The sequence below is a fragment of the Styela clava genome, chromosome 15, assembly GCF_964204865.1.
Source record: "Styela clava chromosome 15, kaStyClav1.hap1.2, whole genome shotgun sequence".
Classification (NCBI taxonomy): Eukaryota; Metazoa; Chordata; class Ascidiacea; order Stolidobranchia; family Styelidae; genus Styela; species Styela clava.
The window spans coordinates 639,523-667,480 of record NC_135264.1 but is presented as its reverse complement, the minus strand read 5'-3'; the positions used below and the strand labels follow the sequence as shown (position 1 = coordinate 667,480).

Sequence of the window (27,958 nt, the reverse complement as noted above, 5' to 3'; positions counted from 1 at the left end):
TCGATGTTCCTGATTTTGTTTCAAGTACCATCGTAATAATTGTTATGAAAGAATTAAACCGATTTCAAATTGGATTCAATTGCGGCAAAACTTTGAGGCACAGAAAGCGAGATGGGCACTTTATCGCTTTGAGTCGAGTTGCTTGAAAACTCAATTTAGTTGACAATAAATCGATTTGGCTGGGACAGGGCATGGGGCACGTTGACAATGGTCTCCATTCACGTAAGCCAGGAAAGTAGAAGATTAACTCATTCTTAAATGTTATCAAAACAAGAAGAACCGTGTTCGCTCGCGATGTAATCAAGTGTGGATGAATGAGTGAGTAAGCTCATTACGGAGTATAATATAATTTCATAAAATGACGAGAGATTACTGACTATACGGAAAATAAAATCAAAAATAATTCTTATGTTGTGACTAGATTTCGGGACTACTTCAAATTGGAAAGTAATGCATTTGGAAAAATACCAATATCTGAAAGATACAGACATGATTTTTTTTAGTCAATAATTTGATTTTGAACAAAACATAACGTTCATATATGATTGCTTTTTAATGTGAATAAGAAAATTCTTTAAACAGGGTTTTGTGTCGAAAATATCGTACGTCTCAAAAACTTACGTATGTCATTATGCTTCTGCAAACATTTGTAGTCAGAATCTCCTCTTCCATCAATGAATTGAAACACCGTTATACAAATCTACATTCTACGTTGGTCAGCATACATATTTAGACGAGGATTTCGCCTGTATCGTTTTTTATCTGCAATCAAATTATAAGTCTTTAAAACAATGTTTATGTTCATTATGACGTCATATTGGATTGGCTTGGTAAACAAGGAATGGTACAGTAATGATGAAAATTTTAATACCAAAAAAGTACCAACGTATAGCACGTATACGCTTTTGACATTTTTCACAGCTGAGGGTGACTTGAGACATGCGTAAATAAATTCAGTCACTGAACCATGGGGTTGAAAGGAAATTGGCACAATGAATGTCAGTAACAGCAATCGCGATTTAGTAAGTGATAGCCTATAATTAATGCTGATAATATAAAACTACCACAACACTGAGACGTTTCAATTGGAAATTTTCTCAAAGTCACGAAAACTCAAAGTGAAGCTACCGACGACTACTAATATACCAATAGATACTGACACTATGTATATATATAGAATAATGGTAATGCGCGTTAGTAAATATCAACTGACGCAGTTCCTGTTGATTTGATTGAGAAATAACTATGAGGTATTGAATTCCAAATAGCTGAATCTCGTGGAAAAAAATCTCGAAGCATAGAATATTTTTTCTGGTATTTCACTGACTGTAAACGGGTGAGAATTCACAGTAAACCGAACTTGACGATAAAAATTGTTAGACATCCCAATGCATAACGCGAATCTATGGTTCTGTTTACTTATTGTCACCATCCAGAATTAACACTGAAGATAAGAAGAATAAGCTTTCAGGTAAGTCGACTTGAGACAAGAGTTGTAGGAAAATAAAAAAAAAACTTTAGTTTATAGTAAAGGTGTATGTCGTATATGCGATAATATCTAAAAATTTCTGGCAAGCAGGTTGAAACATTAAAAATACCGTATGAAGAAAATACAGTGAAAATGCTAATGACTATCGTGGATAACTTTTTCATTTCAGCCTATTTGTGACCAATGAGATTATGTACCATACTTTCATTTACTAAATTATATCTGAGATATTACTAAACATTTACTAAGTAACTGAAGAACGGACCAACGCGCCAACAAATACTGAAAAAATCTGATAATCACATAGCCAGTATTCATTAAGTTACCGTTAGGTCATTGACAGGAACAGACCGAATCTAACTTCCTTGCATTTGAGATGATTCATTTTTTTTCAATACTTAAGATAATTTGGTAATTTTATGTTTCAATAGTTTAGTTAGACCGCTTCATAACTTCAGATATGATGAGATACACTATCAACGGAAGAAAGTTTATCAATATCAGGAACGAATTAAAAGTTTACTTCATTAGCGTTTCAATAGTTACAAACCGGCCTGAAATAAATAGCAAACTCACATTTCACCGGAATTATCCTATTGACCATAGTCCATAGTATATTATATATTGGGTTTCTCCGCAGGTAATTCAGAGTGGATAAATGAGTGCATGAGCTCAAGTTGGAGTGAAATAATTTTATTAAATGGCGGTAAGATTACCGATTATACGAAAATTAAAATCAAATCAATTTCCGTTTTGTGACGAGATTTCGGGACCATAGCATTTTGAAAAATATCAGAATCTACAAGCTATAGAGTGATTTTATTCAATAATTTGATTTTGAGCAAAACATTACGTTGATATGTAAATCAGAAGGTTCCTCAACAGCGTTATATCCCAAAAAAATATTACACCCCAAAAATTCACGCCTCTCATTAATCTTCTCTAAATCTTTGTAGTCAGAATCTCCTCTTCTATCAATGAATTGAAAAACCTTTATACGATTCTACACACCACATTGGTCAGCGAACGGCAAGTATTCGTCTGTATCGGTTTTTATCAACAATCAAATTATACTAACACAAATATATTTCTGTAACGGTACGATTACAACACCACAAATCAAACCTAGAGCAGTTTGTAACTACAAGAACATCTCCAAAAGGTTTGACATTTACTCTTAAATCATGTACAGTTCCCGTTAAGAACAAAGAAAAATGGTACAACCTTCACAAAGAATTCTCTAAACAACTAACTAGACAGGCTCTAAAAGAATGTTGTAGAACACTAAAAGATGCAAATGCACATAAAATGGAAATAGAAAAGAGGTTAGCAACCAAACTTGACTCAGGTACTTGGAATACAACCCGATCAATGGTTGACATGTCCATCAAAAAATTGACCGAAAAACTAGATAGAACTAGAAGAAAAAAACAAAACAAGTTCATATTGAACGAGAGTAATTCAAAAAAACGAGATCCACAGTGTCTTACCAGACAAGAATCAAAAAGGAAAAATAGAAGATTCTCCAAAAAGAAAAGAAGACCAAAGGAAGAAATAATACCAATACCATCTACAATACACAATCTTTCAAATGTTCCATTAACCGAAACACAAATTAACGTACTTGAGAAAGGACTTGGTTTCAGCCCAACTCAGGAAAAATATGATAAATTTCAACTACAAGCAGATATTGAGAGAACTATAAGAAACTACAGATTGAAAGAATTCTTTTTTGACATACCATCTAACGATAATTACAATGAGCCCAACACAGCGTATCCAAAATCTTTGCAGATAGCAAGCAAATGGACACCACCACCTGGTAGAAATTCGGACTTGGATCATTTTGCAAATACGATAAAACGGGAAATAAGTAAGCAGACACCTAAAAGGCATGCCTATCCTAATTTGAATAGGAATGAACTAATAGCACTGAAAGAACTTGAAAAAAGAGCAGCAAGGGACATAGTTATAACTCCGACCGATAAAGGAGGGGGGATTTGCATCTTATCTCGAACGGACTATGTTTCTGAAGGGATGCGTCAATTAAACGACAAGTTGATCTACAGACCCCTACCAAAGGATAACTCCAGGCAAATTGGCAATGACGTTATCAAGCTATGCGCGAGGATGAAAGATGCAGGTGTGATAGACAATAAATTATTCAAAGCAATTTTTCCAAAAAACCCAAAACCAGGGCGCTTACGCCTTCAACCCAAGGTACATAAAATAAATCATCCCAGTCGCCCTATAATATCTAATAATGGTACCGCCACAGAGAAACTTTCGGCTTTTGTAGACAATAAATTGACCCCCTTGATGTGCAAGAAAATAATACCATCATACATACGAGACAGTATGGATTTTTTGAATAACTTGAACAAAATCCAGACAGTCCAACAAGAATCTTTATTAGTAAGCATGGATGTGGTTTCACTTTACACAAATATCCCCCACAATAACGGTATAGCGTCAATGGAAAAATATCTTGATAAAATCAATAGTACAAAAAAAGAAATATTTTGGATATCAGAAGCAGCTGCCTTGGTTCTTAAGAATAACAACTTTGTTTTTGATGATAACTATTACCTTCAAATTCAAGGAACGGCGATGGGAACCAAATTTGCACCAAAATATGCTAATATTTTCATGGCCGATTTGGAAACTGAATTATTAGAGAAAACCCCTTTTAAACCGAAATATTATTGCCGCTTCATTGACGACTGTTTCATGATTTGGACGCATGGTAAAGAGAAACTTTTAGAATTTGTTTACTTAGCAAATTCATTACATCCGACCATCAAGTTTACTTTCGAATGCTCACCAAATAATATCACGTTTTTGGATGTCAAAGTTCACATCATTAAGGACAAATTAGAAACTGAAATTTTTAGCAAAGAAACAGATTCACACCAATACCTTTCACCATCTTCGTGTCATCCCAAACATATTACAAAAAATATTCCCAAAAGCCTTTTCATCCGAATACGAAGAGCTTGTTCAACTAACGAGTATTTCGATAAGCATGCAGAATTAATGAAACGATACCTTATGAAGAGAAATTATAAAGAAAATTTAATTGACAATGCCGTCCAGTTTGTAAAAAAATTAGATAGACAACTTCTTTTAACTCCCAACACGGAAAGTAAAAATGAAACTTTGCTCCCTTTTATTACAACCTATCATCCAACCTTACCAAATGTTCGAAAAATCTTTTCCGACTACCAATACATTTTAAACAATAACGAGAGATTGAAAGAAATTTTTCCAAATCCACCCAAATTAGCTCACCGAAAATGTCCCACACTCAGAGATAGGCTAGTCAGAGCCAAATTAAAGCCAAAATCACCTGTCAGCAACAATCCAGGTTTTTTTAAATGTGGAAGACAGTCATGCAGTACCTGCCAACATTCTGATGAAACGAAAGTAGCGACAAACAAACAAAAAACTATTCAACTAAAAATTACTCAAAAAATAACGTGCAATACGGAAAACGTCGTCTACTTGATAAGCTGTAAAAAATGTGGCATGCAGTACATTGGCGAAACAGGGAGGCATCTGAAATATAGTATTTCAGAACACATTAGAAGTATAAAATCAAAAAACAGAGACCTGGTCGTCGGTGCTCACTTCAACCAACCTGGACATTCACTGAAAGACTTTAATGTAATTGGAATTGAAAAACTGTTTCAAGACCATATTTACCGAAAAACTAAAGAATCATATTTCATTCACCTACTTGGAACGCATGAACCATTGGGAATGAACATTAAAGAAGTTTAGGGCATTTAGGAACATTTTATACACCGTATATTTTCGTAATTTTACCGAATTTTGTATTATTATTTTTTTTTATTTTCCCCCATGTATTTTTTAGTGCAGGTAATTAAAATACAATCACCAATTTATTTATCTTTCAAATCCCATTGTTGTGATTTGTTATGTTGCCATGACACCCATTTTATGAATGTGCATGAAACTTTCATGTGTTTTTTAATTTTAAATATTTAAACTTAGTGTTGTTAATTAAATTTTCAATCACCACCTACATGAGTTCGTTAACTCACATTGTTATGATATTGTTTTGTTGCCATGGCACCCATTGTATAAATATGCTTGCAATTGCTGTTCTTGCTTTAGTTGAAATATGTATGTCTGAGGAAGTTTGACCGTGGTCAGACGAAACGTTACAGAAATATATTTGTGTTAGTGTGCAGCAAGACTATTTATTGAATTACTCAGGATAGTTATCTTCACTCTTGCTACAGCATCCTTGCATTATATGCATACGGATCCACCGACGCAAAAGCATAGAAAACGGAAAAGTAGTTGGTCTTGTAGAAACCCAATCGATAGCACAAATCAAATTATAACTCCATAAATAATGTTTCTATTAATTTTGACGTCATACTGAACCGATGGCCAGCCTGGTGAATGAAAAAGGATAAATTGATTACAAAAGTTTAAATATTAAAAAAGTACAGGCGTTTAGGACCTTTGGAATGTCAATGACAGCAAACACGATTTAGTAAGTGATATAACTGATTCTAACAATATAACACGACCATACAACTGACTCGATTTTATGAAGCGAACTCGCGTTTTCTGAATGTATGTAAGATTAAAGATTCTCACGCTCGAGAAATACCTGCAACAAGACCGAACAACTCATAATATTCAATTAAAATAAATATCTTGAATAAAACTTTCTTGACGTGTTAAATAGAATTTTTACAAAAATTTTAGTATGTTAAACAATTTATGTAGGAATTCTATTATAAAGATCTTTCAAAAAATTATGTAATTCGTAATATTAGAGAAATTCTACCTCGCGCAGTTTCGACTACCACAGACTTAAGCCCACTACACGGCAAGAGTTTCAGCTGCATTTAAACACCTTTATTCAATTCTACATTCTATACTTGTCAGCAAACGTAGATAGACGAACAGCCAAATTAGATTCATTAAAATAGTGTTTATATTCATTATGCCGTCATACTAAATCGCAAACCGGCCTGAGAAACAAAGACGGATGAAATAATGATGCAAGATTAAATACCAAAAGCTACCAACGTTCAGGACCCCCGCTATTGGCATTTTTCACAGCTTAGGATACCTTACAACATGCGTAAATAAATTTAGTCACTGAAACGTTGGGTTAAAAGAACTTGGCACAAACAATGTTAAATGAGAGCAATCGCGATTTAGTAAGTGATAGCCTATCCTACAACTAATGCTGGCAATATAACACGTCCATAACACTGACACGTTTTCATTGTAAATTTGCTCAAAGTAAACTCACGAGAACATACTCAAAAAATGATCTCAAAGTTAGGATAACGACGACCACTAATTTCATTTTATTTTTTGTCACAATCCAGAATTATTAAAAATTTGATGAAACAGAGTTTGCAATGTAAGAGGAATCGAACATTTTTCTTCAATATCAAGAAACGAGTACAGGTATCGTATTATTAAAGCGTATTATTGTTTTACTATGTTTCTTGATATAAACTTTTATGTGCGTCGGTAGGTCAACTGAACAGACAAAAGTACTAAAAGCTGAAAGTGATTTTTTGCCGCATGGAACGAGTTTCAACCGCGTTTTGCAGGTTCAGGAATTGCCTCATTGCTGCTCACAGTCGTCGGTTGCGATCTTGTTTAGTCATAGATGCGCCTGTCGTAAAATATTTCTCCGAACCCGGACATGCAAATGAAAAATAGCAGATGACACGCATTATGAGCAGAGTTCAAAATCGTACTCCACAAAAGATTGTTCCAAATGTTCTCGGAGTCTCTAGTAAAGTCTGTCTGGTTTTTAATTAACCTCCACAGAGCAAAGTATTACTGAGGGAAAACTTAGTTCCTCATTCAAAAATAAAGAAACCCAACATTGAGTAACTTTTATGTGAAACGTTTGGATTTTTTTTTTCAAATCCTGCGCCAAAAAACAAGCCCGCCATCGCTCTAACTTAAAGAAAGTATTTATTCAGTTAAGGTTTGGCTTGGGGTTATGAATGCTGATTACTCCGGAAATTAAAATTTTCAAATCATTTATAACCCTAACTTGATGAATGATTGCTAATTTGTTATTTTAAAACTTGGCGTGGTGTTTGTCTCAAATCTCGCATTTTACCATTAGTTTCAGGGTCTCGGTATGAAAGATTCAAATAATTGTGTGCTAACTGATGTCTTTCATTACACTAGTTCGTTAAGTGTAATAGTTTGAACTTGTTATTTAGACACAGTTATGTTGAACGAGAGCTCCCCTATAAGGACTCAGTTCAGTTCTGAATCTGATGACGTTACGCAGTCGACGAAAAACATCTGACGCAGTGTCCCACAGCAGTATTTCGACAGTGTTTTGATTAATCACTGTAATTAGCAAATTGATAGCAAGCAGCTCGGATGCATTGTCAGTGTCTAGCTTAATGTTCATTGTTAGTTAGAGTCTTCCGAGACGTTTCTGATGTTTAGTATTGGTTTTAGTAATCTCAATTTTGCAGTTAAAAATACCAATTTGAATTGAAGTTAGAATCGGGGTTGAATGCGAGATGCCCGATTGTAATTAAAATATAATTTTTGACTGCAGGTTAGGGCTGTATTATTGTTATACTAAGTAAATAACAGCTGCTTTTATATTTTAGACATGCAAGTTACATTGAGTTCACTTTGGATTAAACTTTATTGGATAGTGTCACCTGGGGATCTAAAACATGTGGTATGTATCTAATCAGTCTCAAATAAAGTAAAGTATATATAATTTTATGCATTTAGTTATGTGCTGATATTTGTAAATTTTAATTGCCACTGTACACTACCGTAAGATTCGTTTGGATATCCGCATGTTATAATCAGTTTGTTCATTGTTTTCTGTAGGCTACCTTCGAGATGTCGATGTTCTTGATTTTGTTTCAAGTACCATCGTAATAATTGTTATGAAAGAATTAAACCGATTTCAAATTGGATTCAATTGCGGCAAAACTTTGAGGCACAGAAAGCGAGATGGGCACTTTATCGCTTTGAGTCGAGTTGCTTGAAAACTGAATATAGTTGATAATAAATCGATTTGGCTGGGCAGGGCATGGGGCACGTTGACAATGGTCTCCATTCACGTAAGCCAGGAAAGTAGAAGGTTAACTCATTCCTAAATGTTATCAAAACAAGAAGAACCGTGTTCGCTCGCGATGTAATCAAGTGTGGATGAAAGAATAAGTAAGCTCATTTCGGAGTATAATATAATTTCATAAAATGACGAGAAGATTACTGACTATACGGAAAATAAAATCAAAAATAATTCTAATGTTGTGACTAGATTTCGAGACTACTTCAAATTGGAGAGTAATGCATTTGGAAAAATACCAGTATCTGAAAGCTTGACAGACAGACATGAGTATTTTTAGTCAATAATTTGATTTTGAACAAAACATAACGTTCATATATGATTGCTTTTCAAAGTGAATAAGAAGATTCTTTAAAGAGGAATATTGTCGAAAATATCGTACGTCTCAAAAACTTACGTATGTCATTATTCTTTTCCAAATCTTTGTAGTCAGAATCTCCTCTTCCATCAATGAATTGAAACACCGTTATACAAATCTACATTCTACGTTGGTCAGCATACATAGATAAACGAGCAGGGAATCGCCTGTATCGTTTTTTTATCTGCAATCAAATTATAAGTCTTTAAAACAATGTTTATGCTCATTATGGCATCATATTGGACCGGATTGGTAAACAAGGAATGGTACAGTAATGATGAAAATTTAGTTACCAAAAAAGTACCAACGTATAGCACGTATACGCTTTTGACATTTTTCACAGCTGAGGATGTCTTGAGACATGCGTAAATAAATTCAGTCACTGAACCATTGGATTGAAAGGAAATTGGCACAAAGAATGTCAATAACAGCAATCGCGATTAAGTAAGTGATAGCTTATAATTGATGCTGATAATATAAAACTACCATAACACTGAGACGTTTCAATTGGAAATTTGCTCAAAGTCACGAAAACTCAAAGTGAAGCTACCGACGACTACTAAAATACCAATAGATACTGACACTATGTATATATAGGGAAAAATAATATTGCGCGTTAGTAAATATCAACTGACGCAGTTCCTGTTGATTTGATTGAGAAATAACTATGAGGTATTGAATTCCAAATAGCTGAATCTCGTGGAAGAAAATCTCGAAGCATAGAATATTTTGTCTGGTATTTCACTGACTGTAAACGGGTGAGAATTCACAGTAAACCGAACTTGACGATTAAAATTATTAGACTTCCCAATGCATAACGCGAATCTATGGTTGTGACCATTTCTATTTACTTATTGTCACCATCCAGAATTAACACTGAAGTTAAGAAGAATAAGCTTTCAGGTAAGTCGACTTGAGACAAGAGTTGTAGGAAAAAAAAAAAAACTTTAGTTTAGAGTAAAGGTGTATGTCGTATATGCGATAATATCTAAAAATTTCTGGAAAGCAGTTTGAAACATTGGAAATACCGTATGAATAAAATACAGGAAAATGCCAAATGACTATCGTGGATAACTTTTTCATTTCAACCTATTTGTCCCCAATGAGATTATGTACCGTCCTTTCATTTACTGAATTATATCTGAGATATTACTAAACATTTACTGAGTAACTGAAGAACGGACCAACGCGCCAACAAATACTGAAAAAATCTGAAAATCACATAGCCAGTATTCATTAAGTTACCGTTAGGTCATTGACAGAAACAGACCGAATCTAACCTCCTTGCATTTGAGATGATTCATTTTTTTTTTCAGTACTTAGAATAATTTGGCATTTGTTAAATATATATAAATATACAAAATCTTTGTAGTATAACATATAAAGTCGCAATAAACTAGAAGCAAACATTCCGTTTTGAATAGTCTAGCTAGGAGACTTGGTTGTTTCTTTACAGAACCGTGTTCGTGTTCGAGGTACTTCTATATAACATTGCACATTAGGGAACAATTCACGACCAACTTAAAATCCCAGATATGATCAGTTAAATATTTATTGGAAATAAAATTTGCAATGGACTATATTTTTCAAGATATTAGGAAACGAGCAAAATTAAAGCGTATACGTCTTTAACTTTATTTCTGAATATAAGGTTTTATATGCGTCGGAAGTGCAACTGAACAGCTAAAAGTACTGAAAGCTAAAAGTGATTTTTTTAACAATTTACAAATTCAATTAATTTAATATTACTAAAACTTGTCCTTGACGATGGAAAACCCAAAATTGCAATGAACTCTAAATCAAACAAGCCTATTTTTTTGATTGCGACATAATTGCTTTTTGTACAGTAGCGTGTTAGAGTTGATACTACTATACAATATTATTGAGTTTGGAAGCATTAACGACCCGAATAGTATTTTATGTTTGCAATAGTTTAGTTAGACCGCTTCATAACTTCAGATATGATGAGATACACTATCAACGGAAGAAAGTTTATCAATATCATGAACGAATTAAAAGTTTACTTCATCAGCGTTTCAATAGTTACAAACCCGCCTGAAACAAATAGCAAACTCACATTTCACCGGAATTATCCTATTGACCATAGTCCATAGTATATTATACTTTGGGTTTCTCCGCAGATAATTCAGAGTGGATAAATGAGTGCATGAGCTCAAGTTGGAGTGAAATAATTTATACGAAATTATACAAATTAAACGAAAATTAAAAACAAATCTATTTCCCTTTTGTGACGAGATTTCGGGACCACAGCATTTTGAAAAATATCAGAATCTACAAGCTATAGAGTGATTTTATTCTATAATTTGATTTTGAGCAAAACATTACGTTGATATGTGAATCAGAAGGTTCCTCAACAGCGTTATATCCCAAAAAAATATTACACCACAAAAACTTACGCCTTCTATTAATCTTCTCTAAATCTTTGTAGTCAGAATCTCCTCTTCTATCAATGAATTGAAACACCTTTATACGATTCTACACACCACATTGGTCAGCGAACGGCAAGTATTCGTCTGTATCGGTTTTTATCAACAATCAAATTATAACTCCATAAATAATGTTTCTATTAATTTTGACGTCATACTGAACCGATGGCCAGCCTGGTGAATAAAAAAGGATAAATTGATTACAAAAGTTTGAATATTAAAAAAGTACAGGCGTTTAGGACCTTTGGAATGTCAATGACAGCAAACACGATTTAGTAAGTGATATAACTGATTCTAACAATATAACACGACCATACAACTGACTCGATTTTATGAAGCGCACTCGCGTTTTCTGAATGTATGTAAGATTAAAGATTCTCACGCTCGAGAAATACCTGCAACAAGACCGAACAACTCATAATATTCAATTAAAATAAATATCTTGACTAAAACTTTCTTGACGTGTTAAAAAGAATTTTTACAAAAATTTTAGTATGTTAAACAATTTATGTAGGAATTCTATTATAAAGATCTTTCAAAAAATTATGTAATTCGTAATATTAGAGAAATTCTACCTCGCGCAGTTTCGACTACCACAGACTTAAGCCCACTACACGGCAAGAGTTTCAGCTGCATTTAAACACCTTTATACAATTCTACATTCTATACTTGTCAGCAAACGTAGATAGACGAACAGCCAAATTAGATTCATTAAAATAGTGTTTATATTCATTATGCCGTCATACTAAATCGCAAACCGGCCTGAGAAACAAAGACGGATGAAATAATGATGCAAGATTAAATACCAAAAGCTACCAACGTTCAGGACCCACGCTATTGGCATTTTTCACAGCTTAGGATACCTTACAACATGCGTAAATAAATTTAGTCACTGAAACGTTGGGTTAAAAGAACTTGGCACAAACAATGTTAAATGAGAGCAATCGCGATTTAGTAAATGATAGCCTATCCTACAACTAATGCTGGCAATATAACACGTCCATAACACTGACACGTTTTCATTGTAAATTTGCTCAAAGCAAACTCACGAGAACATACTCAAAAAATGATCTCAAAGTTAGGATAACGACGACCACTAATTTCATTTTATTTATTGTCACAATCCAGAATTATTAAAAATTTGATGAAACAGAGTTTGCAATGTAAGAGGAATCGAACATTTTTCTTCAATATCAAGAAGCGAGTACAGGTATTGTATTATTAAAGCGTATTATTGTTTTACTATGTTTCTTGATATAAACTTTTATGTGCGTCGGTAGGTCAACTGAACAGACAACAAAAGTATAAAAGCTGAAAGTGATTTTTTGCCGCATGGAACGAGTTTCAACCGCGTTTTGCAGGTTCAGGAATTGCCTCATTGCTGCTCACAGTCGTCGGTTGCGATCTTGTTTAGTCATAGATGCGCCTGTCGTAAAATATTTCTCCGAACTCGGACATGCAAATGAGAAATAGCAGATGACACGCATTATGAGCAGAGTTCAAAATCGTACTCCACAAAAGATTGTTCCAAATGTTCTCGGAGTCTCTAGTAAAGTCTGTCTGGTTTTTAATTAACCTCCACAGAGCAAAGTATTACTGAGGAAAAACTTAGTTCCTCATTCAAAAATAAAGAAACCCAACATTGAGTAACTTTTATGTGAAACGTTTGGATTTTTTTTTTCAAATCCTGCGCCAAAAAACAACCCCGCCATCGCTCTAACTTAAAGAAAGTATTTATTCAGTTAAGGTTTGGCTTGGGGTTATGAATGCTGATTACTCCGGAAATTAAAGTTTTCATATCATTTATAACCCTAACTTGATGAATGATTGCTAATTTGTTATTTTAAAACTTGGCGTGGTGTTTGTCTCAAATCTCGCATTTTACCATTAGTTTCAGGGTCTCGGTATGAAAGATTCAAATAATTGTGTGCTAACTGATGTCTTTCATTACACTAGTTCGTTAAGTATAATAGTTTGAACTTGTTATTTAGACACAGTTATGTTGAACGAGAGCTCCCCTATAAGGACTCAGTTCAGTTCTGAATCTGATGACGTTACGCAGTCGACGAAAAACATCTGACGCAGTGTCCCACAGCAGTATTTCGACAGTGTTTTGATTAATCACTGTAATTAGCAAATTGATAGCAAGCAGCTCGGATGCATTGTCAGTGTCTAGCTTAATGTTCATTGTTAGTTAGAGTCTTCCGAGACGTTTCTGATGTTTAGTATTGGTTTTAGTATTCTCAATTTTGCAGTTAAAAATACCAATTTGAATTGAAGTTAGAATCGGGGTTGTATGCGAGATGCCCGATTGTAATTAAAATATAATTTTTGACTGCAGGTTAGGGCTGTATTATAGTTATACTAAGTAAATAACAGCTGCTTTTATAGTTTAGACATGCAAGTTACATTGAGTTCACTACGGATTAAACTTTATTGGATAGTGTCACCTGGGGATCTAAAACATGTGGTATGTATCTAATCAGTCTCAAATAAAGTAAAGTATATATAATTTTATGCATTTAGTTATGTGCTGATATTTGTAAATTTTAATTGCCACTGTACACTACCGTAAGATTTGTTTGGATATCCGCATGTTATAATCAGTTTGTTCATTGTTTTCTGTAGGCTACGTTCGAGATGTCGATGTTCTTGATTTTGTTTCAAGTACCATCGTAATAATTGTTATGAAAGAATTAAACCGATTTCAAATTGGATTCAATTGCGGCAAAACTTTGAGGCACAGAAAGCGAGATGGGCACTTTATTGCTTTGAGTCGAGTTGCTTGAAAACTGAATATAGTTGACAATAAATCGATTTTGCTGGGACAGGGCATGGGGCACGTTGACAATGGTCTCCATTCACGTGAGCCAGGAAAGTAGAAGGTTAACCCATTCCTAAATGTTATCAAAACAAGAAGAACCGTGTTCGCTCGCGATGTAATCAAGTGTGGATGAATGAGTGAGTAAGCTCATTACGGAGTATAATATAATTTCATAAAATGACGAGAGATTACTGACTATACGGAAAATACAATCAAAAATAATTCTTATGTCGGGACTAGATTTCGGGACTACTTCAAATTGGAAAGTAATGCATTTGGATAAATACCAATATCTGAAAGATACAGACATGAGTATTTTTAGTCAATAATTTAATTTTGAACAAAACATAACGTTCATATATGATTGCTTTTTAATGTGAATAAGAAAATTCTTTAAACAGGGTTTTGTGTCGAAAATATCGTACGTCTCAAAAACTTACGTATGTCAATATTCTTCTGCAAACATTTGTAGTCAGAATCTCCTCTTCCATCAATGAATTGAAACACCGTTATACAAATCTACATTCTGCGTTGGTCAGCATACATATTTAGACGAGGATTTCGCCTGTATCGTTTTTTATCTGCAATCAAATTATAAGTCTTTAAAACAATGTTTATGTTCATTATGACGTAATATTGGATTGGCTTGGTAAATAAGGAATGGTACAGTAATGATGAAAATTTTAATACCAAAAAAGTACCAACGTATAGCACGTATACGCTTTTGACATTTTCCACAGCTGAGGGTGACTTGAGACATGCGTAAATAAATTCAGTCACTGAACCATTGGGTTGAAAGGAAATTGGCACAATGAATGTCAGTAACAGCAATCGCGATTTAGTAAGTGATAGCCTATAATTAATGCTGATAATATAAAACGACCACAACACTGAGACGTTTCAATTGGAAATTTTCTCAAAGTCACGAAAACTCAAAGTGAAGCTACCGACGACTACTAATATACCAATAGATACTGACACTATGTATATATATATAGAATAATGGTAATGCGCGTTAGTAAATATCAACTGACGCAGTTCCTGTTGATTTGATTGAGAAATAACAAAGAGGTATTGAATTCCAAATAGCTGAATCTCGTGGAAGAAAATCTCGAAGCATAGAATATTTTTTCTGGTATTTCACTGACTGTAAACGGGTGAGAATTCACAGTAAACCGAACTTGACGATAAAAATTGTTAGACATCCCAATGCATAACGCGAATCTATGGTTCTGTTTACTTATTGTCACCATCCAGAATTAACACTGAAGATAAGAAGAATAAGCTTTCAGGTAAGTCGACTTGAGACAAGAGTTGTAGGAAAATAAAAATAAAAACTTCAGTTTATAGTAAAGGTGTATGTCGTATATGCGATAATATCTAAAAATTTCTGGCAAGCAGGTTGAAACATTAAAAATACCGTATGAAGAAAATACAGTGAAAATGCTAATGACTTCGTGGATAACTTTTTCATTTCAGCCTATTTGTGACCAATGAGATTATGTACCATACTTTCATTTACTAAATTATATCTGAGATATTACTAAACATTTACTAAGTAACTGATGAACGAACCAACGCGCCAACAAATACTGAAAAAATCTGATAATCACATAGCCAGTATTCATTAAGTTACCGTTAGGTCATTGACAGGAACAGACCGAATCTAACTTCCTTGCATTTGAGATGATTCATTTTTTTTCAATACTTAAAATAATTTGGTAATTTCATGTTTCAATAGTTTAGTTAGACCGCTTCATAACTTCAGATATGATGAGATACTATATCAACGAAAAAAAGTTTATTAATATCAGGAACGAATTAAAAGTTTACTTCATTAGCGTTTCAATAGTTACAAACCGGCCTGAAATAAATAGCAAACTCACATTTCACCGGAATTATCCTATTGACCATAGTCCATAGTATATTATATATTGGGTTTCTCCGCAGGTAATTCAGAGTGGACAAATGAGTGCATGAGCTCAAGTTGGAGTGAAATAATTTTATTAAATGGCGGTAAGATTACCGATTATACGAAAATTAAAATCAAATCAATTTCCGTTTTGTGACGAGATTTCGGGACCATAGCATTTTGAAAAATATCAGAATCTACAAGCTATAGAGTGATTTTATTCAATAATTTGATTTTGAGCAAAACATTACGTTGATATGTAAATCAGAAGGTTCCTCGACAGCGTTATATCCCAAAAAAATATTACACCCCAAAAATTCACGCCTCTCATTAATCTTCTCTTAATCTTTGTAGTCAGAATCTCCTCTTCTATCAATGAATTGAAACACCTTTATACGACTCTACACACCACATTGGTCAGCGAACGGCAAGTATTCGTCTGTATCGGTTTTTATCAACAATCAAATTATAACTCCATAAATAATGTTTCTAATAATTTTGACGTCATACTGAACCGATGGCCAGCCTAGTGAATAAAAATGGATAAAATGATTACAAATGTTTTGATATTAAAAAAGTACAGGCGTTTAGGACCTTTGGAATGTCAATGACAGCAAACACGATTTAGTAAGTGATATAACTTATTCTAACAATATAACACGACCATACAACTGACTCGATTTTGTAAAGCGCACTCGCGTTTTCTAAATGTATGTAAGATTAAAGATTCTCACGCTCGAGAAACACCTGCAACAAGACCGAACAACTCATAATATTCAATTAAAATAAATATCTTGACTAAAACTTTCTTGACCTGTTGAAAAGAATTTTTACAAAAATTTAAGTATGTTCAACAATTTATGTAGGAATTCTATTATGAAGATCTTTCAAAAAAGTATGTAATTTGTAATATTAGAGAAATTCTACCTCGCGCAGTTTCGACTACCACAGACTTAAGCCCACTACACGGCAAGAGTTTCAACTGCATTTAAACACCTTTATACAATTCTACATTCTATACTTGCAAACGTAGATAGACGAACAGCCAAATTAGATTCATTATGACGTCATACTAAATCGCAAACCGGCCTGAGAAACAAAGACGGATGAAATAAAGATGCAAGATTAAATACCAAAAGGTACCAACGTTTAGGACCCACGCTATTGGCATTTTTCACAGCTTAGGATAACTTACAACATGCGTAAATAAATTTAGTCACTGAATCGTTGGGTAAAAAGAACTTGGCACAAACAATGTTAATGAGAGCAATCGCGATTTAGTAAATAATAGCCTATCCTACAACTAATGCTGGCAATATAACACGTCCATAACACTGACACGTTTTCATTGTAAATTTGCTCAAAGCAAACTCACGAGAACATACTCAAAAAATGATCTCAAAGTTAGGATAACGACAACCACTAATTTCATTTTGTTTATTGTCACAATCCAGAATTATTAAAAATTTGATGAAACAGAGTTTGCAATGTAAGAGGAATCGAACATTTTTCTTCAATATCAAGAAACGAGTACAGGTATCGTATTATTAAAGCGTATTATTGTTTTACTATGTTTCTTGATATAAACTTTTATGTGCGTCGGTAGGTCAACTGAACAGACAAAAGTACTAAAAGCTGAAAGTGATTTTTTGCCGCATGGAACGACTTTCAACCGCGTTTTGCAGGTTCAGGAATTGCCTCATTGCTGCTCACAGTCGTCGGTTGCGATCGTGTTTAGTCATAGATGCGCCTGTCGTAAAATATTTCTCCGAACCCGGACATGCAAAGGAGAAATAGCAGATGACACGCATTATGAGCAGAGTTCAAAATCGTACTCCACAAAAGATTGTTCCAAATGTTCTCGGAGTCTCTAGTAAAGTCTGTCTGGTTTTTAATTAACCTCCACAGAGCAAAGTATTACTGAGGGAAAACTTAGTTCCTCATTCAAAAATAAAGAAACCCAACATTGAGTAACTTTTATGTGAAACGTTTGGATTTTTTTTTTCAAATCCTGCGCCAAAAAACAACCCCGCCATCGCTCTAACTTAAAGAAAGTATTTATTCAGTTAAGGTTTGGCTTGGGGTTATGAATGCTGATTACTCCGGAAATTAAAATTTTCAAATCATTTATAACCCTAACTTGATGAATGATTGCTAATTTGTTATTTTAAAACTTGGCGTGGTGTTTGTCTCAAATCTCGCATTTTACCATTAGTTTCAGGGTCTCGGTATGAAAGATTCAAATAATTGTGTGCTAACTGATGTCTTTCATTACACTAGTTCGTTAAGTGTAATAGTTTGAACTTGTTATTTAGACACAGAGCTCCCCTATAAGGACTCAGTTCAGTTCTGAATCTGATGACGTTACGCAGTCGACGAAAAACATCTGACGCAGTGTCCCACAGCAGTATTTCGACAGTGTTTTGATTAATCACTGTAATTAGCAAATTGATAGCAAGCAGCTCGGATGCATTGTCAGTGTCTAGCTTAATGTTCATTGTTAGTTAGAGTCTTCCGAGACGTTTCTGATGTTTAGTATTGGTTTTAGTATTCTCAATTTTGCAGTTAAAAATACCAATTTGAATTGAAGTTAGAATCGGGGTTGAATGCGAGATGCCCGATTGTAATTAAAATATAATTTTTGACTGCAGGTTAGGGCTGTATTATAGTTATACTAAGTAAATAACAGCTGCTTTTATATTTTAGACATGCAAGTTACATTGAGTTCACTTTGGATTAAACTTTATTGGATAGTGTCACCTGGGGATCTAAAACATGTGGTATGTATCTAATCAGTCTCAAATAAAGTAAAGTATATATAATTTTATGCATTTAGTTATGTGCTGATATTTGTAAATTTTAATTGCCACTGTACACTACCGTAAGATTTGTTTGGATATCCGCATGTTATAATCAGTTTGTTCATTGTTTTCTGTAGGCTACGTTCGAGATGTCGATGTTCTTGATTTTGTTTCAAGTACCATCGTAATAATTGTTATGAAAGAATTAAACCGATTTCAAATTGGATTCAATTGCGGCAAAACTTTGAGGCACAGAAAGCGAGATGGGCACTTTATCGCTTTGAGTCGAGTTGCTTGAAAACTGAATATAGTTGATAATAAATCGATTTGGCTGGGACAGGGCATGGGGCACGTTGACAATGGTCTCCATTCACGTGAGCCAGGAAAGTAGAAGGTTAACTCATTCTTAAATGTTATCAAAACAAGGAGAACCGTGTTCGCTCGCGATGTAATCAAGTGTGGATGAATGAGTGAGTAAGCTCATTACGGAGTATAATATAATTTCATAAAATGACGAGAGATCACTGACTATACGGAAAATACAATCAAAAATAATTCTTATGTTGTGACTAGATTTCGGCACTACTTCAAATTGGAAAGTAATGCATTTGGATAAATACCAATATCTGAAAGACACAGATATGAGTATTTTTAGTCAATAATTTTATTTTGAACAAAACATAACGTTCATATATGATTGCTTTTTAATGTGAATAAGAAAATTCTTTAAACAGGGTTTTGTGTCGAAAATATCGTACGTCTCAAAAACTTACGTATGTCATTATTCTTCTGCAAACATTTTTAGTCAGAATCTCCTCTTCCATCAATGAATTGAAACACCGTTATACAAATCTACATTCTACGTTGGTCAGCATACATATTTAGACGAGGATTTCGCCTGTATCGTTTTTTATCTGCAATCAAATTATAAGTCTTTAAAACAATGTTTATGTTCATTATGACGTCATATTGGATTGGCTTGGTAAACAAGGAATGGTACAGTAATGATGAAAATTTTAATACCAAAAAAGTACCAACGTATAGCACGTATACGCTTTTGACATTTTTCACAGCTGAGGGTGACTTGAGACATGCGTAAATAAATTCAGTCACTGAACCATTGGGTTGAAAGGAAATTGGCACAAGGAATGTCAGTAACAGCAATCGCGATTTAGTAAGTGATAGCCTATAATTAATGCTGATAATATAAAACGACCACAACACTGAGACGTTTCAATTGGAAATTTTCTCAAAGTCACGAAAACTCAAAGTGAAGCTACCGACGACTACTAATATACCAATAGATACTGACACTATGTATATATATAGAATAATGGTAATGCGCGTTAGTAGATATCAACTGACGCAGTTCCTGTTGATTTGATTGAGAAATAACTATGAGGTATTGAATTCCAAATAGCTGAATCTCGTGGAAGAAAATCTCGAAGCATAGAATATTTTGTCTGGTATTTCACTGACTGTAAACGGGTGAGAATTCACAGTAAACCGAACTTGACAATAAAAATTGTTAGACATCCCAATGCATAACGCGAATCTATGGTTCTGTTTACTTATTGTCACCATCCAGAATTAACACTGAAGATAAGAAGAATAAGCTTTCAGGTAAGTCGACTTGAGACAAGAGTTGTAGGAAAATAAAATAAAAAACTTTAGTTTATAGTAAAGGTGTATGTCGTATATGCGATAATATCTAAAAATTTCTGGCAAGCAGGTTGAAACATTAAAAATACCGTATGAAGAAAATACAGTGAAAATGCTAATGACTATCGTGGATAACTTTTTCATTTCAGCCCATTTGTGACCAATGAGATTATGTACCATACTTTCATTTACTAAATTATATCTGTGTTATGACAGTTTATTTATTATAACCAAAATTATGGATTTAAGAAACTAAAAACGCATCTTAACCTAAACACAAGAACATGCAACATAATTACATTGAGTCACTAAGTATAGCCAAACTTAATTGGACTACCGTCTAATACTCGTAACTAATGCAGTAAGGCAAATGCAGTCCGTTGTCGCTTGACGATAATCAGTGATCACAACACAAAGAACGATAATGTAATAATGACGGAATATAAACAAAGTGTAGCACACTGCAACAGGAATAACTGAACTTAATTCTCATAACATTCTCCTCGTCTATATTTCAAAACCATAGCGTTCTGGTGGAACACCAATGTTAGTTCGAGTTGAACGACGTGTGGCAATCCTTTCATTATTAGCATTGTCAGAGCTAATTGGAATTTCAATTTTGAACTCTATATTTCGGTCAACGTTGCATCCATCATTTAGTGGTGACGCATTAGTACTTGTTTCACTATCTTCAGGAGAAAAGTCTCGAGACTCTGTATCGTGACTTGAAGATCGTTGGGAGACTGGACAAGGGGACAAGTCTCTTAACGATACCGTACTCTCCCGCCCATCAGAAAAACGAACTCGAGCATATGCGGGATTCACATTTTTTAGTTCCACTTGTTCAACCAAATCGTCATTTTTGTGCGAACGAACGAATTTCCGCAGAAAAGCATGTTTTGATTCGCACAACCAGGTAGGCAATGAATGACCACTGGGAGAGCGGTGTTGGAAGTTGAAAAATAGTTCATGTGGAGTTGCATTGACTGCTGTGCAAAGCAAAGATCGGAGCGATTGAAGAGCTTTCGGTAACACATATTCCCAATGTGTGATAGGCAGATTATATGTACGCAAGCATAAACGCACGGCTTTCCATATGATACCATTGAATCGTTCAACTTGGGAGTTTCCAATTGGGTGATAAGGCGAGGATTGACTGGTGGCTACACCACGTTTCAGCAGAAAATCCCTTAGTTCCGCAGACATAAAAGATTTTCCTCTATCAGAGTGTATATAACCAGGTAGTCCGCACAGAGCAAATAATTTTTCAAGGCAGCTTATTACTGAAGCGGAAGAAAGATTGGTGCATGGAAATACAAATGGAAATCTAGAATATTCATCGACAATGGTTAGCATGTATACGTTCTTTGTCCGCGATGGCAAAGGTCCCTTGAAGTCCATACTCAGTCTTTCAAATGGCCGTGTGGCCTTGATTAATGTGCCATACGGTGGGGAATAAAATTTCGGTTTAAGTTCCGCACATACGCGGCATAATTTACAAGTTCTTTTAACGTCATCAGTCGCGAAAGGCAAATTTTTCGATTTGACGAAATGTAGAAGTCTTGTGACGCCCGGGTGACATAAACCTTCGTGTATTTCTTGCAATGACGTGGGAAAAACTGATGCGCATGTAGAACGTGTTAAAGCATCAGGTGCGGCATTTTGTTTTCCAGGTCGATATCTAACGTCGTAACTGAAAGAGGCTAGTTCCAGCCTCCAGGACTGAATTTTATTATTCTTTATTTTGGATCGACGACGGTTATCTAGCATGAAAGAAACCGATCGCTGGTCGGTCACGATAGTGAATGGACGTCTTGCCAGAAAATGGGCCCACTTTCGCACAGCTTCAATGATTGCCGTTGCCTCCTTTTCTACAGCAGGATAAAACCTCTCGCTCTTCTGTAGAACACGCGACCAAAATGCCACTGGTCGCCCTCCTTGATTCAGTGTGGCTGAAATTGCAATTTCCGATGCGTCGCATTCTACAACAAATGGAACATGCTCATCAATTGAGCTCAAAGTGGCATTTCCGATTTCTCTTTTTAGTGATTCGAAGTCTTGTACTGTAGCGCAATCTAAAGGAAATGTTTTCGCTTGGCGGAGTCGTCGCATTTTGTCTGAAAAGTTTACAATCCATTTCGAATAATACGCAAAAAGTCCAATTATTTTTTGCAGAGCGCGACTATTTGTTGGAGGTAGGAGTTCTCTTAATGGAGCTAGGCGTTCGGGATCTGGAGCTACTGAATTATTACCCACTGTATATCCCAAAATGTTAATTTTTCGTACACTTGATACTGTTTTTGCATCATTTAATGTTAAATTGTTTTTCTTAACAGTATCGAGAAATTTCTTCACATTATAGTCATGCTCCTCTTTTGTATGTCCAGCTATAGTTACATTGTCGAGGTATGGAAATGTATCTTTCAGATTGCCTTTTTCCACAATTTCATCCATTAGCCGCTGAAAAGCTGGTACTCCATTGGTCACTCCAAATGGAATACGATTGAATTCCCAGAGTTTACCATCGCCTTCAAACGCAGTGAAAATTTTATCTTGCTGGCATATTGGAATCTGATGATACGCGGATTTCAGATCGTAGGTGGAAAACCAGGAATATCCAGCAAGTTCGTTAACCATATCATCAATTCGCGGCAATGGATAGGCGTCTAGCTCTGTATAAATGTTTATCGTTTGTGAATAGTCTATGCACAATCGTCGTTTTGAGGTCAATGGATCCTTCACAACTAAAGGCTGTGCTCTCCACGGCGAAGAACTTGGCCTGATAATTCCTTCGTTGTACATTCTCGAAACTTCTTTAGCGATGAATTCTTTGTCTAACGCGCCAAAACGGCGAGATTTGACAGCTATCGGATGACAATTTTTCATGAGATTAGAAAATAACGAAGCCGGGGTGTAGTTTGCAGCAGCTAAACCACATACTTTTGATTCATATTGAACTAGAAGTTCAGGACGAGAGCCGTTAAAAGGGAAAATGACTCTTTCATGTTGTCTTTGAAAGTCCTGACCGAGCAATAAATCACAACAAAGACCTCGAAATACTTTAAGAGGCACTTTGGTATATGAACGAGTACCAATTATCATATCAGTTAAACAGGATCCAATAGTCGTTCCTTGCAGATGCTGGACAGCCATCACTACATTTTCCCGTGAAGGCAAAATTTTCAAACGTAGCATTCTCGCAGTCTTTTCGTTTATAAAAGAGAGAGAGCTTCCGGTATCTATCAACGCAGTTGTATTGCGACCAGCTATGACAACTGGAAGTGTTGCCGGCAGTAAACACCGTGGTGCTGATTGCAAATCGTGGACTGATGGATTTACTGACGCCGTTATAGATGAAGAGTCTTCATATTTATTCATCTTTGATCGGCAAACTTTGGCAAAGTGGCCTTTTTTATCGCATTTATAGCAATTGGCATTGCGTGCGGGACAATTTTGACGATTGTGGTAATTATATCCACAGAATATACATTTTCGCCCTGTTATACTGCCAGTTACTATACCTTCATTGTCGAAAGAGGTTTCGGAAGTGGCCATGCCGAAGGTTGCAATTCGTCGATTCGAGATGCTTCATATGCTGACGAATTACGTTGCGCCAGATCAAGTGATGAAGCTTGTGAAAACGCTAATTCAAGAGTCAAGTCCTTGTTTTCCAAAAGACGTTGTCGGATGTTATTTGACAAAATACCATTGATAAAAGAATCACGTATAAGTTCGTCGCGGTACTGCGCGGCAGAAACATCTTTAAAATTACAATCTTTACTTAGATTACGCAGAGTTTGTAAAAATTCGTCGATGGATTGACCAGTTTGTTGCTTTGCCGTAACTAGCAGATGTCGTGCAAATATTTCATTCGGCGTCTTGACATATAAGTTATGTAGCACTTCCATAGCTTTACTATAAGCGTCCACATCTTCAATATATTCATAAACATTGTGAGATACTGAGTTGATTAGCCTCTTGAGTTTATTCACAGACTGGCCCTCTTGTACACTCATCTCTAATTCTTCAATGTAGTTCTCAAATGTTTTTCGCCAGTGCTTCCATTCCTTTGCCGCGCTTGGAGAATTCAGATTTAGGTCAAGTCTCACTGGTTTCATCGATGCATCCATATTTAAGATTTTAGTTTCTTAAATTGTTATGACAGTTTATTTATTATAACCAAAATTATGGCTTTAAGAAACTAAAAACGCATCTTAACCTAAACACAAGAACATGCAACATAATTACATTGAGTCACTAAGTATAGCCAAACTTAATTGGACTACCGTCTAATACTCGTAACTAATGCAGTAAGGCAAATGCAGTCCGTTGTCGCTTGACGATAATCAGTGATCACAACACAAAGAACGATAATGTAATAATGACGGAATATAAACAAAGTGTAGCACACTGCAACAGGAATAACTGAACTTAATTCTCATAACAATCTGAGATATTACTAAACATTTACTAAGTAACTGAGGACGGACCAACGCGCCAACAAATGCTGAAAAAATCTGATAATCACATAGCCAGTATTCATTAAGTTACCGTTAGGTCATTGACAGGAACAGACCGAATCTAACGTCCTTGCATTTGAGATGATTCATTTTTTTTTTCAATACTTAAGATAATTTGGTAATTTTATGTTTCAATAGTTTAGTTAGACCGCTTCATAACTTCAGATATGATGAGATACTATATCAACGAAAAAAAGTTTATTAATATCAGGAACGAATTAAAAGTTTACTTCATTAGCGTTTCAATAGTTACAAACCGGCCTGAAATAAATAGCAAACTCACATTTCACCGGAATTATCCTATTGACCATAGTCCATAGTATATTATATATTGGGTTTCTCCGCAGGTAATTCAGAGTGGACAAATGAGTGCATGAGCTCAAGTTGGAGTGAAATATTTTTATTAAATGGCGGTAAGATTACCGATTATACGAAAATTAAAATCAAATCAATTTCCGTTTTGTGACGAGATTTCGGGACCATAGCATTTTGAAAAATATCAGAATCTACAAGCTATAGAGTGATTTTATTCAATAATTTGATTTTGAGCAAAACATTACGTTGATATGTAAATCAGAAGGTTCCTCAACAGCGTTATATCCCAAAAAAATATCACACCCCAAAAATTCACGCCTCTCATTAATCTTCTCTAAATTTTTGTAGTCAGAATCTCCTCTTCTATCAATGAATTGAAACACCTTTATACGACTCTACACACCACATTGGTCAGCGAACGGCAAGTATTCGTCTGTATCGGTTTTTATCAACAATCAAATTATAACTCCATAAATAATGTTTCTATTAATTTTGACGTCATACTGAACCGATGGCCAGCCTAGTGAATAAAAAAGGATAAAATGATTACAAATGTTTTGATATTAAAAAAGTACAGGCGTTTAGGACCTTTGGAATGTCAATGACAGCAAACACGATTTAGTAAGTGATATAACTGATTCTAACAATATAACACGACCATACAACTGACTCGATTTTGTAAAGCGCACTCGCGTTTTCTAAATGTATGTTAGATTAAAGATTCTCACGCTCGAGAAACACCTGCAACAAGACCGAACAACTCATAATATTCAATTAAAATAAATATCTTGACTAAAACTTTCTTGACGTGTTGAAAAGAATTTTTACAAAAATTTAAGTATGTTTAACAATTTATGTAGGAATTCTATTATGAAGATCTTTCAAAAAAGTATGTAATTTGTAATATTAGAGAAATTCTACCTCGCGCAGTTTCGACTACCACAGACTTAAGCCCACTACACGGCAAGAGTTTCAACTGCATTTAAACACCTTTATACAATTCTACATTCTATACTTGTCAGCAAACGTAGATAGACGAACAGCCAAATTAGATTCATTAAAATAGTGTTTATATCCATTATGCCGTCATACTAAATCGCAAACCGGCCTGAGAAACAAAGACGAATGAAATAATGATGCAAGATTAAATACCAAAAGCTACCAACGTTCAGGACCCACGCTATTGGCATTTTTCACAGCTTAGGATACCTTACAACATGCGTAAATAAATTTAGTCACGGAAACGTTGGGTTAAAAGAACTTGGCACAAACAATGTTAAATGAGAGCAATCGCGATTTAGTACGTGATAGCCTATCCTACAACTAATGCTGGCAATATAACACGTCCATAACACTGACACGTTTTCATTGTAAATTTGCTCAAAGCAAACTCACGAGAACATACTCAAAAATGATCTCAAAGTTAGGATAACGACGACCACTAATTTCATTTTATTTATTGTCACAATCCAGAATTATTAAAAATTTGATGAAACAGAGTTTGCAATGTAAGAGGAATCGAACATTTTTCTTCAATATCAAGAAACGAGTACAGGTATCGTATTATTAAAGCGTATTATTGTTATACTATGTTTCTTGATATAAACTTTTATGTGCGTCGGTAGGTCAACTGAACAGACAAAAGTACTAAAAGCCAGTGGCGGCGCGTGGTCATTTTGACAACCGGGGCAAGCTACTGCGGGACCAAGTCACCCCCATCTACGGGGACAGGATGAGCGCTGTAAGTTCTCCCATCATTTTATGAGTATAAAAACCATTCCATCGGTAACAACCAATCGGCAAAAGCGACAATTTTTAACGATAAGAAAGTGTCTTTAAAACCGGTCCAAGTCAAGGGATTAATAAATATAGACATAGTTTATTTTGAAACCTCTTTCAAAAGGAAAGGCAATATTTACCCAGATAAATACAATGACATATTAACAGAAACTTCGGGAAAGCAGACAAAACCTAAAATAAGGTTTAAAACGTTACTATGAAGAAAGGAAAGTTAATGCAAAGATAAGGACATGCGTCGCTCACTCATAGATATATATGCTGCTAGACTTCTACTGCTTGAACATATATGCAACACGCCGCGGTTTCTTGGAAGCAAAATGCTCAATAACGCGCTGATTAAAGTCATGCATCCCAGAAATAACGTCTCTGTGAATGGATAAAACAGCCAAGGAATTTAATCTATCTTGCTTCATTGTGTTTCTGAGAAACGTTTTAATACGCTTCAGCGTGCTGAATGTTCGCTCCTCGTCGGCGGAAGAAATAGGCGTCGTCAAAATGATGTCCAGAAATTTTGCAGACGCCGCAAAGGTAGTTACTAGAGTGTTATCTATGAGGAACCCATAGAGCCCGCAAGTTGATGTGATGTTTAAAAAAGTTTGATTGGTGTATATATATTGCAATTCATTTTCCAATTTATCCACGTTTATCATGGAGTAAAATTTGGAGACAGTAGCCAACAAATGGACGGGAAATTGACGTGCAAATTT

General features: G+C 34.9%; 2 protein-coding genes across 2 annotated transcripts; one reads left to right on the top strand and one right to left on the bottom strand.

Moving 5' to 3' along the window:
* Nucleotides 1-2,797: 2,797 nt before the first annotated feature.
* On the top strand, nt 2,798-5,272 carry LOC144411790 (uncharacterized). Its single transcript, XM_078109376.1, has one exon. It carries the CDS (start codon nt 2,798-2,800, stop codon nt 5,270-5,272), a length of 2,475 nt encoding a protein of 824 aa, XP_077965502.1.
* An 18,859-nt stretch (nt 5,273-24,131) lies between these two features.
* LOC144411789 (uncharacterized) lies at nt 24,132-24,746 on the bottom strand. Its single transcript, XM_078109375.1, has one exon. It carries the CDS (start codon nt 24,744-24,746, stop codon nt 24,132-24,134), a length of 615 nt encoding a protein of 204 aa, XP_077965501.1.
* Between the last annotated feature and the right edge of the window lie 3,212 nt (nt 24,747-27,958).

Bases quoted from the DNA above. Each gene is read 5' to 3' on its own strand.
- LOC144411790 (XM_078109376.1), top strand. From the start codon at position 2,798: ATGGAAATAGAAAAGAGGTTAGCAACCAAACTTGACTCAGGTACTTGG.
- LOC144411789 (XM_078109375.1), bottom strand. From the start codon at position 24,746: ATGGATGCATCGATGAAACCAGTGAGACTTGACCTAAATCTGAATTCT.